Source organism: Eublepharis macularius, chromosome 12, assembly GCF_028583425.1.
Source record: "Eublepharis macularius isolate TG4126 chromosome 12, MPM_Emac_v1.0, whole genome shotgun sequence".
NCBI lineage: Eukaryota > Metazoa > Chordata > Lepidosauria > Squamata > Eublepharidae > Eublepharis > Eublepharis macularius.
This window is the reverse complement of record NC_072801.1, coordinates 77,822,638-77,840,755: the sequence shown is the minus strand read 5'-3', so window position 1 is coordinate 77,840,755 and position 18,118 is coordinate 77,822,638. Positions and strand designations below refer to the sequence as shown.

Below are 18,118 nucleotides of genomic sequence, written 5' to 3'. Positions count from 1 at the left end.
TTCTGGGCATGGAGCGGGGGGCGTCACTGGGGGTGTGGGGGGAGGGAGATTGTTGTGAATTTCCTGCATTGTGCAGGGGGTTGGACTAGATGACTCTGGAGGTCCCTTCCAACTATGATTCTATAACTTCTGTTGCCCCCTTCTGAGCCATTGCCTACTCTCCCTGTTATTGGGGTACGCTTGGGTGTGGCTGTCGGGTTGGTCTTGACCGGGGGGGTGGGTGGGGGGGTGGCGGCCGCAGCTACTGAAGCAAGTCACAAAGCAGTATTGTTTATTGGGTTGGCATCATTTGGCCGAGGAGTCTGCAAGCTTTCAAGTTCCACAGGACGATATTTCCCATTGCCACCCAGTGAGGCTGATGTTGTGTCTCCTTTATTTCTCGGCAGCTCAAATTCCCAAAGCCCGTCTCCTCCCAGCAGCTCCATCGCCTACAGCCTTCTCAGTGCAAGCTCTGAGCAAGACAACCCCTCAACCAGTGGCTGCAGGTAAGCTTGCAGCACGGATGTTATGCCCTTCTCCAATTGCTGTGTAGCGGGCAGACTCCCAAGGACCCCGTTGTCCCTTTCCAGGGCAGCGATTGGAAGGGGACTACTTATTAGTGTGGCCTTTCAGCACTGCAGTCTTGGGCCCTGATCTTTGGGTGGCTGATTTTGGAATCAAGCCGACTGGGCTTGTTGTATAGTTAAAAGATTGGAGGGAGGGCAACGGGACTGCAAAATGCAGAACGAGGACTCTTGACTCGGCCTGAGTTTTGATTGATTAATTGATTGATTGATTAATTAATTAATTAATCAAAACTGACATTCGTTTTGAACCACATTTCTTTCTGCATTAGATGCTGGGGGAGGAGAAGATTTGTGTGTGGGGGGGGGGGAGGAATATGCAGTAGGTGAGGAACAGTTGCAGTTGGTTCAGGTAACCTGTGCAAAATCCTCAAAAGGGCCTCGGCCTGTTGTTCCCATTGCCTTGACTCTTCGTTGCTGTTCCAAACCTTTGCCACTGCAGTAGTGAACAGTCAGCCCGAATGAAGACCCAGAAGGAGCTGATGAAGGCGCTGAAGGAGATGAAGATCCGGCTGCCCTCGGAGAAGCGCAGCAAGGGGAAGTCGGGGACTCTGGCCACCCTGCAGTACGCCTTGTCGTGTGTGAAGCAGGTCCAAGGTAGGCCCTGTCGGCTCTCCGTAGGCGCCCGTCTCTGCGGCTGTGCCAGCCGTAGCAGCTCAGGAAGCATCAGGAGTGGGCCGTGCCTATGAGCCGGAACCCGCTTCCACAAGTTGAGGTTGAGAGGGGCCCAAGTTGCCCGGGCAGCGGGGTCCAAGCCAAAGTGCCTCCCAACGGAGCAGGCCTGGGGGATTTTGCATCGTGATCATGCGGTCTGTTTTCTCCTCGGAATCTGATCCTGCTTGTTAATGCCCTGAATTGGTTTACAGTAAAGACGCAGCTCCTGTATCCCCTGCTGCGTGTGTGTCTGTTCGGGAGCCTCCCTTTGGTTAAGTTCCCTTCTTCCTCCTCCATATTTCAGCCAACCAAGATTACTATCAGCAATGGACTATTGATGACAGCCAGCCCTGCAATCTGGACATGTCCACGTACACCATTGAGGAACTGGAAAACATCACCTCGGAGTACACTCTGAAAAACCCCGTGAGTATTCCATCCCATCTTCAACAGCAGCCAGCCGAGTGGATGGGGAAGTTCCCAAGCAGGATAGGAGAGAGAGGTGCCGAAGCTAGAGGCCAAGGCCACAGTCCCACGGGTTCCCTTTCCTGCTGTGACCTCAGCTGTTGTGGCCCCTTCTCTCCTCTTGAGGCTTCCACCTCAACTCTAGCTCTTTTTGCTCTTGAAGGATACCTTCTCGGTGGCCGTCTCCTTCATCACTGGGAAAATCGCCTACATCTCAGACCAGGCAGCTTTCATCCTGCGCTGCAAGAGGGACGTCTTCAAGGGGGCGAAGTTTGCAGAGTTCCTGGCGCCGCAAGACGTTAGCATCTTCTATGGATCCACAGCGCCGTACCACTTGCCCTCATGGAACATCTGCACCTCTGCCAGTAAGCTTTGCCTGTGCCCAGAGGGCAGCAAAAGCCAGCTTGTGGCCAGAGCTGCTTTGGCTTCAAGATCTTGTTGTAGTCGAGGCAGGATCGGGGCAGGAGGGCTGGCAGAACCAAACCCGTTTCGGGAGGGACACTGTGAAGCCACCTTACACTGAGATGGACCCTCGGCCAGTCTAGGTGGCGGCAGCGCTGCAGGGCCCTGGGCAAGGAAGGGTCTTTCCTGGCACCTGCTGCCCAAGGCCCTGCCCCGAGCAAGCAAGGCAGAGACTCTGCCACTCGGCCCCAGACCCCTCTTCAATGCTCTTGCAAATTGCCAGTTGGCTTTTGCATTAACTAAGAACTGGGATCGAATGAATATGCCCGATTTTTAATCTCTGCATCGAATTTCTCTCTCTCTTTCTAGCTGCCGCCGCCACTATGGATTACACCCAAGAGAAATCTGTCTTTTGTCGTATCAGGTTAGTTCCATCTTGGGTTGGATCTGAATTGGGGAGGGGGGTGGTGTAAAGAGATTTGGGGTGGGGGACAGTGTGTGTTGGTGTTCAACGACAATTTGGGTTGGGTTGGGGGAAGTTTTGCAAACCAGGGCTGCATTTCTGCCCCTTCTCTGACTTCAAACATCCTTCCAGAATCAAGGTGTACACGACGGCAACGTGTACGTGGGCCACTAATGAGGGCGGAAGGAGGTGTGGGATTCTGATGTGAATATGCCTGAAGTTGTTTATATGTGGAAATGTGTTTTAAGAGCGGTGCATTTTAAGAAATGTCTGGTGCCACGGTGAAGTGTTGCGCATGACCCCGTGCATTCCGGGACCACACACGCACTCATGTTTTTTTTCAAGTTGTTTGTTTGGCCAGGCCAGTAGGCTGGCCGGCCCATTGGCCACTTCTTTCTCCATTTCTCAGTAGCCATTAACTCTGCTATTTAAGTGTTTTGTAAGCCACCTTGATGACTCAGTTGGCCAAAATGTGGCTTAGAAATGTAAATAGCATTGGCCCCGGTTTCAGGTTCCTGTGCGGTGAAGGCCTGGGAGGGTGTCCTGCCGTGTCGCGCGTTCTCTGCTGCGGCTGTCTACCTGTGAAATGGCTTTACCATTGCAGGAAAGTTGTCAGGGCTGACTAGCCATGGATGGGGCGAGGTGCCAGCCTGCATGCTTAAGTTCTGCAGGGAGAATAATTGCAAGAGTTAGCAGAGAGGTCCAGAGAGCAGCTGTGCTCCTGGGTGGAGAGGTCCAGAGGGCAGCTGTCCTTCCCTCTGCCCCATGGGTGAGAAGGTGGGAGAGGTCCTCCCAGGTGCTCTACAGTGACAATAGTACTCTCTGCGCTGGCGGGGAGGGGGAGGCTGGAGGGGCCGCAGGGCCTCCTGCGCCCTCTGCCCGCCCGGTGGCTGTGCTGTTCTGCTCCGTCCTGGTCTCCTCTGGCCTCTGGTCTTATTGCAGGCATTTGTTTCTCAGCGGAGGCCACGAAAGTGGGCGAGAGCTGCGCTACTACCCCTTCCGGCTCACGCCGTACCTGACCAAAGTGCGTAACTCGGACAACGCCGAAGGACAGCCCTGCTGCCTGCTGATCGCCGAACGCATCCACTCGGGCTACGAAGGTAAGGGAGAGGTGGTGGGCACGGTGTCAAGTTTGTGCCCATGGGAACTGGCTGCTGCCCTCCCTCCTCCTCCTCTGTGGACCTTTGCAGGTTGGATAGATTTTTGCAAAGCTGTGGGACGGGCTCTCGGTCTCTGTCTTGAGCGGAGTGGAATTGCATGCCATTGCATACCTTGTCTGACCACAAGAGGGCAGAGGGAATAACCTTAGGTTGCACCAGCCGGCGTCCTGCGCTTAACCGGAAGTGGCGTAGCTTGTACTGTCCCCCGCATCCTGCGTCTTTAAAGAAAAAAAAAACCACTTTGGGAGTCTTGAGCGCAGCGGCTGGAGGAGAAGGAACTGCTTAACCCTTTCCCACATTGGGTTGGGTTGCATGAATCTTTTGGGCTACCAGTGGTGCTTCCCCCCCCCCCCCAGCAAAAGAGGCTCTTGCCTCATGGAGGGCAATGCCAGTTGCAGGACAGACTCTCTTGTCTCTGATGTGGGGCGGGGGGGGGGGAGGCTGCCAATCCATTTCAGAAGGCCCCTTCTAACCGCGTCCTGTTTTTTCCTTTCCAAGCACCCAGAATCCCTCCTGATAAGAGAATCTTCACTACCAGACATACTCCCAGCTGCTTATTCCAGGATGTGGATGAACGGTGAGGAACCTGGAGGAAAGCAGGGGGGCTGGAGGAAGGGTCCCCTCTTCTCCTGGCTGCTTGGTGCATAGCCAGGCATGCATCCCCCTTGCAGCACGGTCCTGAGCCACCGAGCCAAATGTCCTGGGAATGAAGGAGTTGGGTGTCTGTCATCTTGGTGGGCGGGCCCTCTTGTGACAGACTCCGTGACCAGGATTTGGCCCAGGCCTTTCTCGTGTCCAGTCAGCCCTGCTGCTCGGTGCCTGCTGGTGGGCTCCTATTGGCCTGCAGGACTTATTGCTCCACCAAGTGCAGAGTCAGAGGGTAGCTCCGAGAGCTGCTTGCCTCATTGTGATCATCAATCCGCTCTTCTGTTTCAGGGCAGCCCCTCTGCTCGGCTACCTTCCCCAGGACCTGATCGGAACCCCCGTCCTCTTTTACCTGCACCCAGAGGACCGGCCTCTTATGCTGGCCATACACAAGAAAAGTGAGTACCAAGCAAAGGACAGAGCAGCCCCAGAGGCTTTAACGGACCGATCTGCGGATCGGGTTCGAAGCGCACGAATCCAGTTGGGGGTGGCGCTGGCGGAGCCTGCTGCCCTCTGACAGCCTCTCTCTTCTCCAGTCTTGCAGTACGCCGGGCAGCCCTTCGACCACTCGCCCATCCGCTTCTGTGCCCGCAACGGTGAATACGTCACCATCGACACCAGTTGGTCCAGCTTCGTCAACCCGTGGAGTCGGAAAGTCTCCTTTATCATGGGGAGGCACAAAGTGCGGACGTGAGTGTCCTGGCCTGGTTTGCTGGGGCGGTCGTGCCTCGTCTCCCCACCCTTGAATTTGTGTTGTATTTCATTTTAGTGTTTTTTTTTTAAATCAAGAGAAGGCAACCTTAGTTCCAAAACACAACTCTGAGTCCTCTGGACTCAGTGCTGGACAGAGCTCAGGAGGGGGCGCGGTCCTATTTCACAAGGGCCCAGGGGGTTAGGTGAGGCAGCGTGTGTGTTGGGGGGGGATTAGCCAATGAGCAGGGAGGATGAGACTGGTATAAAGGGTGGGAAGGGGAGGTGAGTCAGCAGACAGCAGGAAGCCCGGGGGGGGGGCTCGAGGAAGGATTTGAAGGGAGAAAGGAGAGGGTGGCTGGGTGAACAGAGGAGAAGGAGGCAGTCCCGGGTCAAGTTTTCAGCACCTCCCAGCAACGGGGCGAGGAAAGACTTCCTCTTGACAGCGTGGAGAACCCTCAGGCCGGAGTATGCAGTGTCTGTCTGGGTGGAAGGGAGACTGTTGCTGTGAGATGCAGAGGGAGGAGGCAGAGGAGCATGTGCAGAGTGCAGGGAATGAGCAGGGTGGGCAAGGAAGGCGGGCCAGGAGCAGAGAGAGAACTTCCGGATCCTTCCTCAAATGTGGGTTTCCTGCTTGGCGTGGATTTGGGGTGGGGCAGCGGATGAGAAGGCACAGCGAGGCCAGCAGAGCGCGGGGAAGAAATGTGCCTGGAAAGAGCCGTGGGGCAGCTGAGCTGGAGCAGAGTGCAGAGCCAGCACCCCCCTGACCCCACTCCTCTCCCCCCTTCCGTTGTCCACAGGGGCCCCCTCAACGAAGACGTCTTCACAGCCCCCAAAGGGCAGAAGGGGAAGCCCATCGAGCAGGACATGCAGGAGCTGTCCGAGCAGATCCACCGCCTCCTGCTGCAGGTGAGGAGCAGCCCCCTCCTTCTGGCCCCCCTGTCTGGCCCCCTCCTCCCTTTTCCCCCCACCCCCCCGTGGGTCCTAACTTCCCTCTTCTCCCCTCTTTGCAGCCAGTGCACAGCAACGGATCGATGGGTCTCTGCAGCACGGGCAGCAACGCCTCCCACGAGCAGTTCCTGAGCATCGCCTCCTCCAGCGACAGCAACGGCATCCCCAACGAAGAGGCGCAGGCAGTGCGGCCGGTGAGCGCAGGCGCTCGATATAGCACTGGAGTTTGGGGGCCAGGAAGCCAGTCAGCAAGCCCCGCCTCGTAGGGGTGGCGTCGCAGGGATAAAGGGAGCGAAGCCTGCCAAGTCTGCTGCTGCAGAAACATGGTCCTTAAGGCCCAAATGTGACGGAGCAGCAATTGACGGGGGGGGGGGGGAGCAGCAGAGCGAGCCTTGTATTTGGGCTGGCCGCACGTGTGTGACCCTCGGACCTCCCCTCCCTATAGAGATCCCGGGGAGTTACGTGACAGGAGTGTCTGGAAGGAGGCCTCCTAGATCCAGATGCCCGGAGAGGGGAGGGGAGGGCTTCTGGGGAGGCTTTCCCTCAGGGGGCGGGGCTCGGGGCACGGTGGGCGGCTCTGACGCATCTCCCTTCTTGACCTCAGATGACCTTTCAGGAAATCTGCAAAGACGTGCACATGGTGAAGAACCAGGGCCAGCAGGTCTTCATCGAATCCCGAGTCAAGCCCCAGTCCATGAAGCATCCCCGAGCAGGTAAGGCGGGGGGGCTGCGCTCTGTGCCCCCACGGTCTTGTGGCCTGAGGGCCACTGGGTGCTCTTTCTTGCCCTCTCCTTTGCTTGATAGCGCTTTTGGCACAAGAGGCTGCCGTGGTTGTAGTTGTAGTGGTGAGAGCGTGGAACTAGGATCTGGAACCCCAGGTTCAAATTCCTGCTCTGCCATGGCAGCTCACCCTCCGGCCAATCACATGCACTCAGCCTAACCTACCTCACAGGGTGGTGGTTGTGAGGATAATGTGCAGAAGAGGAGAATGATGACTGAAGCCACTTTGGGTTCTCATTGAGGGGAAAGGAGGATTGTAAATGAAGTAAACCAACAAAGCAAAGGGTAAAGGGTCCAGTAGCACCTTTAAGACTAACCCACTTTATTGTAGCGTAAGCTTTCGAGAACCACAGCTCTCTTCATCAGATGCGTCTGAGGAAGAGAGCTGTGGTTCGGGAAAGCTTATGCTCCAATAAAGTGGGTTAGTCTTAAAGGTGCTTCTGGACTCTTTACTATTTTGCTACTACAGACTAACATGGCAAACTCCTCTGGATCTGAAAGCAAAGGGTGACTGCAGAAAGCCTGCTGCTGACTGAGTCGTGGCAGCAGGTGTCGGTATGGTTTGGGAAGGCGGCTTTCTCTTTGCCTCCCTTGACCGTAGGGTGCATCAGACCCAGTTGTAATCTCTGTGCCCCCCTCCGTTGCTTCCTAGTCCTCGAAGCTCCAGCCGATCGCAGTGTGCAGCCGATGGAGACCCTGAGGGAGCTGGAGAGAAGACCAGGGAAGGTGGCCACCTCGGAGGAATCCGTGAGGAAGGAGCCCTCCAGCTACTCTTACCAGCAGATCAACTGTCTGGATGGAATCATCAGGTGAGACACGGAAGCGAATCCCCCGCCACCTTTCTTTGGAAGCACAGCAAAGACAATGAGTGGGGCCCTCTGACGGGACAAGGGTCACAGGGGCTTGGAAGAATCCTGAGCCTTCCGTTCTTTTCATTTCTCATTTTTGCTCCCTTTAGAAAGGCAAAGTAGATGAAACAAAGCAAATGTGTTGTTTAGCCTTCTGTCGCGTTATGCAGGCTTCTGGCCTATGCAGAGTGATTTCAGCCATTTCCTTTTTAATTCTGAGTTCTGTGATCACCTAAAGCTTTGAGACTGAAGCACAGTGAATCTGAATTAGCAGTGCTGACTGTAGAGGGAAGGAGGGTGGGGGGCATCCTGCAGAATCTACCTTCAGTCTCGGTGAGAAAGGTGGAATATAAATGAAGTAAATAAATAAACAAGCATTCGGCCTTCTACTCATCTTCTCCACCGTTTTTTCTTTTCAAACAGGTACCTGGAGAGTTGCAACATCCCGAGTCGTGTGAAACGCAAGTGCGGCTCCTCCTCGTACACCACGTCCTCCAATTCTGATGATGACAAGCAGAAGGCAGGCGAGGACGGGGCCTGTCCAAGCAAAGGTGACTTGGGTTTTTCCTGACCCTAACTGTCCTGTGTACTAGTTCCCCATTCCCCCCCTCCAGGCCTAGTTTCTACCCTCCCACCCCCTGACCTCCCCGAGTGCTGCAAACCCAGTTGGTGCCCAACCCTGCTGCCTCGGCTGCGCTCTGCTTTCTCTCCTCCTCTCCGGAGTCTGTGGGATGAGCCTTGGAGCTTTAGCAGTGCCGAATTTCCCCCTCCTTTTGGGGAACACTCTTGATGCTGGCGGTCTGCCAGGCTTGCTCTTTTCACGCTTCATCCAGGCAAGATACCTGGATCTCCCCAAGCCGGGGCCCGTCGGGCCCGGCTTCAGTCTCTTGATGTCCTGTCTTGCCGGTCGGCGCTCTTGAGGGACCCCGGATGTTTAGACCACCCCGTCGCCTGTCGGTTTCCTTCCCCCCGCCCCAATGCTAACGCACCGTTGTCTCTTTGAACAGATGTGCCGGAGGGAATGCTGCCGACCTCGGAGAGCCAGCCCAAGAGGAAAGAGCCGGGGACGGCAGCAGCTGCCGTGGTGGGAGGCCCTCTCACTCCACTGGCCTTGCCTAGCAAAGCTGAGAGCGTGGTCTCTGTGACGAGTCAGTGTAGCTTCAGCAGTACCATCGTCCACGTGGGAGACAAGAAGCCCCCCGAGTCGGGTATGGGAGGTGGAGACCATGTTTTTCTGGAAAATCATGGGTGGGGTGTTGGGAGGAGGGGAAAGCTTGGGAAGCGTAGCGTGGCGGTAAAGGTGCAGAGGAGAGGGGATGCCGTTAACTGCTTCACCCCCCATGGCCACTGCAAGGTGGGGGGGCTTGGCTCCTTTGCTTCCCCAGCTGGCAGCACGTTCATGGCAGACAAATGGAGATCCTTCGTCATGCTGCACATAACTGGCTTTTGGAACGCATGGCCTCCGGATGCCACCTTGACCCTTAGCACCCACCTCCCGGTTCAAAGGCCGGGTACCTCTTGGCTGCCGTCATCTTGCTGTGCTTGGGGCCCTCCTTGCAGCATCTGGCCAGCCAGTGAGGGAAAGAGAAGGCTTGCTTGGATGGTCTCCAGAGTCTTGGCCTCCCACGGCAATCCTGATAAGCGTTCTGGGGTCCAGAGGTGGGAAGAGTCCAGCTGCTAGCAAAGACGCATTCCTCCGCCCATTTGCAACTGTGGGCGATGCCTTGCTGCTATTGGAATCGGCTGCTTGCTCTCTTCCTTCTCTTCTTTGCCAGTCACCATTTTCACGGCTGGAAACCAAAAGCCTTCCCTCCTCGTGAGATTTGGCTGTACTTGGCTCACAGGCCTCAAGTCGTTTCCACCTCTGCGTGTGCCAGCGATTGTTCCGGCTTGTCCCTTTTCACTGCCCTCTTTGCTCTGGATCGTTTCTGTGTTTTGGGTACAAGAAAGTACTCTGCAAGGGATCTCCCCCATCTCCACTTCTTACTTCGAACTGCTCAGCAACATCCGGATTACTCTTGGACACTTCCCTCCTGCTCTTCTTTCTGTTGTCGTTTCTCTTAAATATTCCAGTTTTTGTGGTGTTCTGCAGATGGACAGACACCCAAGAGTTCTCTTCTGTGCTGTCCTCCTGCCTCTGACTTCAGTAGCTGTACCTGTGCAACATCGGCCTGGGTGTTTGTACTGCCTGGGCCGTTGTGCTAGTCCTTTGCCCTTCATCTCACCTGTTTCAGCCCCACAGCAGGGTCAGAGGGGTAGCTGTGGCCACGGCCCCACTTCCAACTTTTCTCTTTTTTTCCATCTCTGCCATGCTCAGTCAGAAGTCTTCCCCCCGCCCCCCGGTGTCTCAGTTTGCATTCCCCTCTTTTTTAAAATTTAAATTTTTATTTGAAAGTAAAAAAAAACAATAAACAGCAAAGACGACAAACAATGGATAAAATAATATAAGCAAGATATATAACAATACACAGAAACAGTGAAATAGAATATATATCTATTATACTACAAAACTATTTCTATCTCCTTATTTACATACACTCCACATTTATAATCAAAGTTTTACAATGTTAGTTTTCAGTGGGTTGACTTTAAAAATAGCTATTCTTAGTTTTCTTAGTTTTCAGCTACGTATTCAAAAAAGTCTTTCCATTTTTTCTGAAATTCTAAGATTGGTCTGTTATGTATATAAGAAGACAGTTTGGCTGTAGACACATATTCACAGAATTTGTTCATCCATTCAATCGCATCTGGGCAAGGTTCTGTCTTCTATTTTGCGGCATATACTATTCTCGCTGCCGTCATCATATATTTAAAACGTTCACTGTGCGTGTTTTATAATATGGGATTCAGCTCAAGGCGAAATTTTAGTATCTTTTGCGTCTCTTCGTGTATTTTTGTCCAATATTTTCGTACCATATCGTGGGGCAGGAGACTGATTTTTCTGCACTATGCCAGGAAACGTCAGCTCCTGTGACAAGCCTGGGGCAGCTCTTTCTCCCATGCCAGAGTGTCCGCCGTGTTTCCAAAACCTGCCCCTGGCTTCTGTGTCCTGGACTGGGCCTCCTCGCCCCAAGGCAGAGCTCTTTCCTGTGGCTTTTGCAACCTAGTTTTGTGCCCCTAACAAACAACACGTTTACCCACAATCCTGTTAATGCAGCGTGCAATGGAGGATGAGCTCAGAAGCCAGGCTGGGCTGCAGGGCGAACTCCCAGCATGCATTGGGTGGGTGTGGCGCCCTGGGCTCTCGGTGGGTGTGGTGGTTTGGAATTAATGCTGCTGAGCGCTGGGGAAAGCGGTGGACAAAGGCAGGCGATGGATGGGCTAACCTGGCCCTCTCTTTTATTTTGTCTCTCTGCCGCAGACATTGTAATGATGGAAGAGGCAGCACCCAGCGCCACCCCTCCAGCCCCGCCTGCCAGCGTTACCCCAGACCGGGAGCAGCAGTATCGGAAGGTGGGGCTGACCAAGGAAGTGCTCTCTGTCCACACCCAGAAAGAGGAGCAAGCCTTCCTCACGCGCTTCAAGGACCTCAGCCAGCTGCACGTCTTCAACTCTTCCTCAGGGATTAGCTGGCAGGAACTGCGCCAGGCGGGACCCCACGCCGAGCGAGGTAAGTCCGGCATGGTGACAGGGCGCCGTCTAGGAGAGCAAGGGGGTCCATTCTTCCCTCATTGCCTTTTCCTTCCCGACTCCTCAGGGCAGAAAGGTCCGCGCCAGGGGGCTCGAGGTCCTGGTTGCCGTGGGCGGAGCAGGAAGTCCAAGGCCAAACGCATCAAGCAGAACAAGTCGTCAGACGGCACCGGCTCTCCGCAGAACTCGACCGCCCCTCCGCAGGCCCCGGGGGCCCCGGCCACTCCCTCTTGGCCTCCCTCGGGCAACTCTCAAGCCAGCCTGCCCGCTATGCCGTACCCAGCTGTCATGCCCACCTATCCTATCCCTGTCTTCCCCCCTCGACCCACCGCCTCCCCGGCCACGGAGCCTTCCCAGAACACACTTCCCGCCACTCAGTTCCCCACGCCTCTCGTCACCCCCATGGTTGCTCTCGTCCTGCCGAACTACGTGTTCCCCCAGATGAACAGCGCTATGCCCCAGTCTTTCTTCCCTGGCGGGCCCGTTTTCCCCTTTGGCCCTCAGCCGGGCACCATGCCCATGCCTGGGCCTGAGGCAGGCACCCAAGCCCCGTCGCGGTCCTCCACTCCTCACTCCATGAGCCAGCCGGAGCGGGCCGAGTCGCCGCTCTTTGAGTCGCGCTGCAGCTCCCCGCTGCAGCTCAACCTGCTGCAGATGGAAGAGATGCCCAAGGCTTGCGACCGCCAGGAAGCAGCCAGCAGCAGCCAGGCGGGGCCGACAGGGACCACCAGTGACTGGGCTGGCGTCGCCAACGGGCAGGGCCTGGCGAGCGAACTCGGCACGCAGAAAGAAGCATGCATGGTAAGCTCTGCTTGCTCGAGACCTAAAGCGGTCTCAGGGGCATCCCGTTCTTTCCCTGCTAGCAGCGGGGAGCGATCCGTCTGTACTTGAGTGAGGTTCCCCCTTTTTGATTGTTTAAAAGATTTTTATTTAAAGAGAAAAAGATAATAGCGCATAAAAAAGCTTCAATAGTATACAAAGTAGTAGATTTAGGCTACAACAACAACAGAACGTATACGAGATGTATAACAGCACAACTCAATTACTCCCTAATTACTTGTACCCAAAGTTTTATACTTAATATTCTATATTCAATCTTATATTCTGCATTTTTGAAGTCTTAATTTTATAACTAAAGTGGTTCAGCTGCGAATCAGCACTCTGCTGGTTCGAATCCCACTCCTGCCATGAGCTCAGTAGGTGGCCTTGGGGAAGCCCCTCCTCTCAGCCCCAGTCCCCAGCTGTATTGTGGGGATAATAATAACACTTAACTTGTTCACTGCTCTGGGTGGGGCACTAATTTGTCTAGAAGAGCAGTATATAAGCGCAGTTGTTATTATCATTAACTGTTTTTGATTTTTCTTAATTTCCAGCTACATAATCAAAGAAATCTTTCAATTTGTCCTGAAATTCCAGCATTCGTCTGTTGTGCATATAAGAAGTTAATTTAGCCATAGTTAGTTAGAAGTTATTTTAGCAAAATTCATGCAATTTATTCATCCATTCATTCACTTCTGGACAAAATTCTGTGTTTCGGACTGAGACAGTCTGCAGAGGTGACGGCTGTCCTGGAACCTCCCAGACTGACTCATTCTTAGGCTAAGAAACAGCCCCTTAGACTAACAGCCCTGTTAGTCTTGGTTAGTCTTCCTGCCTTCTGGCTGCCCAGAGGCATTAATGCTGGGAGTCCTAGTGGGTACCTAAGAGTTCATAGGGACTATTTCCATCTAAAAAGCCTCATAGGCGAGCTCTGCTGCCAGGTACTGGAGCCCAGTGCCCAGCTTAGAAGCTCCCAAGGAGGAAGATGAAGGCAGGAAGGCCTACCAGAGAGAGCCCCTCCCCTTTGGCCTGATTATTATTATGATAGCCCTTCCTGTCTCCTCCTCTGCTGTTGTGGCCAGTCTGACCCTGTAGGCTTTTTAAAAATTGGAGCACATCTCCATCGGAAGGAGGTGCTTGAGACTGTAAAACATTCCTGCGGAAACTTCGTCCCCGCCTGGGGCCTGTTCTCACCATCCCCGGCCTCTGTCCCCTTGCAGGCGGAAGCGCACGACTCCTCCAACAACGACGCGCTGTCCAGCTCCAGCGACCTCCTGGACCTGCTTCTGCAGGAGGACTCGCGCTCCGGCACAGGATCGGCAGCCTCCGGCAGCGGCTCCGCTGCCTCGGGCTCCATGGGCTCCGGATCCAACGGGGGCAGCACTTCAGCCAGCGGCACAAGTAAGTCCGAGAGGGGACTTGAATCTGCCCCGAGATGCCAAGGAGAGCGAGTTGGCTTGCATGGCCGCCTGGGTTCTGTTCGTGAACAGCGTGGGGGGGCGGGGGGGGAGCCGAGGGGCACGGTGGCTGTGGGGCTGGGCGATCCCTGCTCAGGATACGCAAGACGGTCTGGGCAGGGGTGGAGGGTGGGAGGAGCCGTCCAAAAGGGAACCTGAGACCACGTCGCCTGCCCTCGTTCGACTGACCCGAATTGGAGCCTGCTTTGCTAGAGAGCAGGAGCTGCCCGGGAGAAACGCCTTTTTAAGTGGGGGGGGGGGACGACGACGTGGGGGCCTGGGGGCAGAGCCGAGGCGGGTGCTCCTGTTCCCCTTGTCCTCACGGGGGCCCCGATCCTCTCCCTCCAGCCAGCAGCAAGAGCAGCAACACCAGCAAGTACTTCGGCAGCATCGACTCCTCGGAGAACGACCTGCGGGGCAAGAAGCGCTCCGAGGTGGAGGACAACGAGCACTTCATGAAGTACGTCTTGCAGGACCCCATCTGGCTGCTGATGGCCAACACCGACGATGAGGTCATGATGACCTACCAGCTCCCCGCCAGGTGAGGAGGCCTGTGAGGACAGGGCGGCTGGGGCTCTTCCCTTGCTGCCAGTAATCACCGCAACAGCATTTGATTTATATACCACCCTTCCGGGCAAATTAACACCCACTCAGAGTAGTTTACAAACCATGCTATTATTATTTATTATCTATTGTTATTGTGATGTTGTTGTTGTTGCCGCCAGTAGAGGAGGCACCTTCTGTTCTTCTCCTCCCATACTACTCTGTGCCTGCAAGCTGCATACCCTCTGGACTCCAAACACTGGAATCCCACCAGAGGGGCCTGGTTAGGTGTGGCTACCCCATGGGATGGAGCTACTCATTCCTCCCCCATGACACTCACTCCAGAGGCCTGCTTTCTTTGGGAAATTGGTTGCAGGCACCTCCCCAGGCTTGTATTATTCTGCTCTAGTGAGGGGTTGTGCATTGGTGTTCTTTCTGGTGCTTTTGTGTTAATGGAAGCATGCTGGGCTAGGAAGGTCGGTGGAGGCCTTTTGCGTGGTGTTCGCAGCTCTTCTTCTTTCCGTCTCCTCAAAATGCTGATCTCTCAAGCTCGGCTCAGCTTCTAATGTGGCTTACCATGGAGAAAATGTATTAAGCAGCGGTGTTTGCAGTGAAGGCCAAGGTTGCTAGATTGAGCCGGAATGGAGCGCTGATGCTGTGTCGATTAAGCAGCTGGTGTTGTTAGGTTGCCGCGGAAAGGAGCGACAAGTAGCAGTTTGGAAGTAGCCAAGCTTAAAATCTGCAGAGCGTAAGACTGGGGAGGCGGGTATTGTAGCATTTGGTGTGCTTTGTTTTTAACGGAGCAGCACCGTTAAGGCGAAACAGTGAGTCTTGTGTCAGCTGAAAGACTTAACAATTTTTATTCTAGCATAAGCTTTTGTGGACTAGGTAGGTAGGTAATAAGTTTATTATATATGGCAGTAAACCTTTACAAATTGAAACGTATTTACAGCCCTAAAATTTTAAAATTTCAAGTATAATAACCAACAACTAAATTCTTATTCAGACTCAAAAGTTACGTATCAGGTCATCTGACTGCTTTCATGAAAACCACATTTGCTCTGGTTTTTTGAAAGCAAAAATTGCCATCCTGTAGGAGACATGAGAATCCATATCCGACAACATAAACACTCATAGCTTTTGTGCGCTAGCGTCTGCTATCAGATGCTTGAGGTGGCTTCTCAGTGGGCATGAATACACACCCCATTATGGGGGGGGGGGACTATTAAGTAGCAAAGTCAAGTATGGGTTGTGACATAACTCTGTAAAATTTAAACCAGGGTGGATTTGATTTAAATCATGATTTAAATCACTAGTCAGTAAGATTAGATTTAAATCATGGTTTTCTACATAAAGACTCCTCACACTATTCTACTCTCAACAATCTTCTATCCATTGAATTTTTTGAAACTTAGCACTTAAGAGGTAAGGGGTGGGTTCTGTGTACAGAGATTTGCAAAGGAACAATGGGATTAAGGTCTTTTTCTCAACTGTGTATGTTTATTTTATAACCCTTTTTCTGTGAAGAAGAGACATAATCTCTACAGACACAAATTCACAGTTTTGAGAACTGTAAAACCAAGCATCTGTGATAATATCTTCTAGATAGAAAAATTGCCCAATAATCTTACAGAAACCTCTGGAAGAGCACAACATTGTGAATGAATTAATGGAATTCGTTTACCAAAAAATTTAAAAACTGCATGAATATACAGCTTCATGCTACATAATTAAAAACTAATCCTTATTTCTTGATGATGATGACCTTTGGATTATAATTTATCTTAAACAGAAAACTACCTTTAGATGGATTTTTCCTCAAAAAACATTTTGTTAAAAAATTTCAATTTAAATAAAAAAAGATCTGATTTAAATTTTAAAAATCCAATTTTTTTAAAAAAAACATTGATTTTTATCCACCCTGATTCAAACATAGCCATAAAAGGCACCGTGGCCATTCATAAGACCAGTGTTTGCTGATGACACGGCCTCCCTGGTTTTGGGAGGCTGATAAGCACCCATAGTGGCTGAGGAATCCTTGATTTTTGTCTGAGTCTTGTGAAATGCAATCAGATTTCTTAATCTCACCCTGGAGTCCCCTTTTTGTTGAAAGTTGCCGACTTTCCGGTCAGCAGCAAACTGCCTAAAACGTTCTCCCGCTGGTGTTTGATTGGTGCTCTTTTTATGTTAGTTTTGTGTCCTGCTTATTCTTTGGCATAGCGACTGTTCGTTGCAGGGGATTAACACAGCCACGCTTCATTTTGGGCAGCACATCTCACGCCCTTAAGAATACCCTGGTTTTCCATTTCTGGAGGCTTGCAGAGCCTGAGCTTTGGGGGGGGGGGGGCAGAGCTTTAGCTGCCCTTTGAACTGAAATGTCAGGCGCCCCCTTTCTCCACTGCCTCGGACCCAGCTGGGTTCTGTTAGCCCAGCCCTCTCTCCCCAAGGCCAGCTGCCTCATACCTGACCCTGTTGCCCACCTGCCCCCTACAGGGACCTGGAGACGGTGCTGCAGGAGGATCGGGAGAAACTAAAGCAGATGCAGAAGCGGCAGCCGCGGTTCACAGAGGAGGAAAAGAAGGAGCTGGCAGAGGTGCACTCCTGGGTGCAGAAGGGGATCCTGCCCAAAGCCATCAACATCACGGTAAGAAGGCTGCTGGTGCTGGGTGTGTGTGTGTGTGCGTGTGTGTGTGCGCGTGTGTGTGCGTGCGTGCGTGCGCGCGCGGGGAGGATCTGGGCCAATCCACTGGCTGCATGTTCTTTAAGGGTTAAAAACTCTTTTCATGCCCTTCCACACTATATGTCCCTTTGAACATGGGCTACGTGACACTCCAGAGAGGTGACGACTAGTGGGAGCTTAGGGAAAGTAAAATTGTGTGTGTGTGTTGTGAAAATGCATGTACTGGTCTAAATAGTCGCCTATATGTTATCCAGTGGGAAATCCTGGCTCTGCCGATCGTGCAAAACAGAAGCATGGGTGGGGGGGTGGGGGTGGGGGGAGATTCCAAACCCCTGTCGCCGAAACTGTTAGCACCCAACTCAGAGGTAATAACTGAGCCACTCAAGGTGTCTCCTTTTCTTTCTCCAACACCCCAGGCCTGCGTGGAGTGTGGGAGCACCCCCGCCTCCAAAGTGGCTCCTCCGTACGACGTCGAAATCCACGACATGGAACTGAACGGTTTGCTAGAGCCGGTACCAATGGAGGAGGGCAATGGGGGGCAGAGCTGCCTGCCATCTTTGCCCCCAGACATGGCCATGGAGGAAGAGGAGGCCGGGCTGGAGGGAGAAGCGCGGCCAACTCAGCTAGAGGCACCAGTGGAGGACTCGGGCTAAGCAATAGCCAGCTGCCAAATTGGAGAATCGTCTCTGGAAGCTGAGGGCCATGTCTGCTTGCCCTGGGACTGAGGAGGCTGCTGAACGGTGGGCGGGGCTCAGAGACAGGGAACTCGCCACAGTTCCGCCTCCTGCAGCCATCGCCTGGCCAGAAAGAGAGGCGGCACACGGCCCTGCGGTGGCCCAATCAGCCACGTGGTCCGCAGGAGGGAACACAAAACGTTGCACTCGGGCCTGGCCTGGCTGCAGACTGGCCCTTCTGCTGTCAGCCGTTGCAGCTGGACTGGTCGCCCTGTTCTTGCTGCCTTACTGAGGATTTGCTCCCGGACCGCCCGCAAAGTTGGACGAGTGGGGGGGGAGGGGGGGACCGACTGTATTTATTTTTGCAGACTTGTCTGTTGTGTTTTTGTTAAAAACTTTTCTCTTTTTTTACTGATCTGCGAGCAAGCTCTTGATGGGCCTGTTTGTGGCACTTAAAATAAAAACCAAGAAACAAAACTGGAATGACCGCTGTGTGGGTACAGAGGTGGCAGACCCTTTGTTTGTTTTTTTGGGGGGGGCAACTGACATCCTTTTCGAATGACACCTTTTTCTTGCACGGCTTGTACCCAGACTGGGCCTTGTAGCTCCGCAGAGGAAACCACTCCCACCCTATAAGCTCTTCCTTCCTCTTGCCTTTTCCCTTTAGTAGCCCCTTGTCCTAAAAAAACACATT

General features: G+C 53.4%; 1 protein-coding gene across 5 annotated transcripts in view; it reads left to right on the top strand.

The window, feature by feature from the left end:
* The window catches only part of PER1 (period circadian regulator 1), a 37,992-nt gene extending 20,091 nt beyond the window's left edge, over positions 1-17,901 (top strand). For 3 of the 5 annotated variants that reach the window (XM_054994995.1, XM_054994996.1, XM_054995000.1), the window contains exons 3-23: positions 387-485; positions 1,006-1,160; positions 1,522-1,643; positions 1,846-2,047; positions 2,454-2,508; positions 3,505-3,647; positions 4,206-4,284; positions 4,644-4,750; positions 4,889-5,042; positions 5,843-5,951; positions 6,056-6,187; positions 6,598-6,706; positions 7,426-7,582; positions 8,045-8,172; positions 8,629-8,829; positions 10,983-11,231; positions 11,319-12,052; positions 13,291-13,471; positions 13,876-14,068; positions 16,564-16,714; positions 17,167-17,901. In XM_054994995.1, coding sequence (XP_054850970.1) covers positions 387-485; positions 1,006-1,160; positions 1,522-1,643; positions 1,846-2,047; positions 2,454-2,508; positions 3,505-3,647; positions 4,206-4,284; positions 4,644-4,750; positions 4,889-5,042; positions 5,843-5,951; positions 6,056-6,187; positions 6,598-6,706; positions 7,426-7,582; positions 8,045-8,172; positions 8,629-8,829; positions 10,983-11,231; positions 11,319-12,052; positions 13,291-13,471; positions 13,876-14,068; positions 16,564-16,714; positions 17,167-17,403 — 3,697 coding nt within the window. In that variant the 3' untranslated portion in view covers positions 17,404-17,901. The remainder of the gene's footprint in view (positions 1-386; positions 486-1,005; positions 1,161-1,521; positions 1,644-1,845; positions 2,048-2,453; positions 2,509-3,504; positions 3,648-4,205; positions 4,285-4,643; positions 4,751-4,888; positions 5,043-5,842; positions 5,952-6,055; positions 6,188-6,597; positions 6,707-7,425; positions 7,583-8,044; positions 8,173-8,628; positions 8,830-10,982; positions 11,232-11,318; positions 12,053-13,290; positions 13,472-13,875; positions 14,069-16,563; positions 16,715-17,166) is intronic. The other 2 variants (XM_054994998.1, XM_054994999.1) reach the window with 2 other exon arrangements.
* The last annotated feature ends 217 nt before the right edge of the window (positions 17,902-18,118 follow it).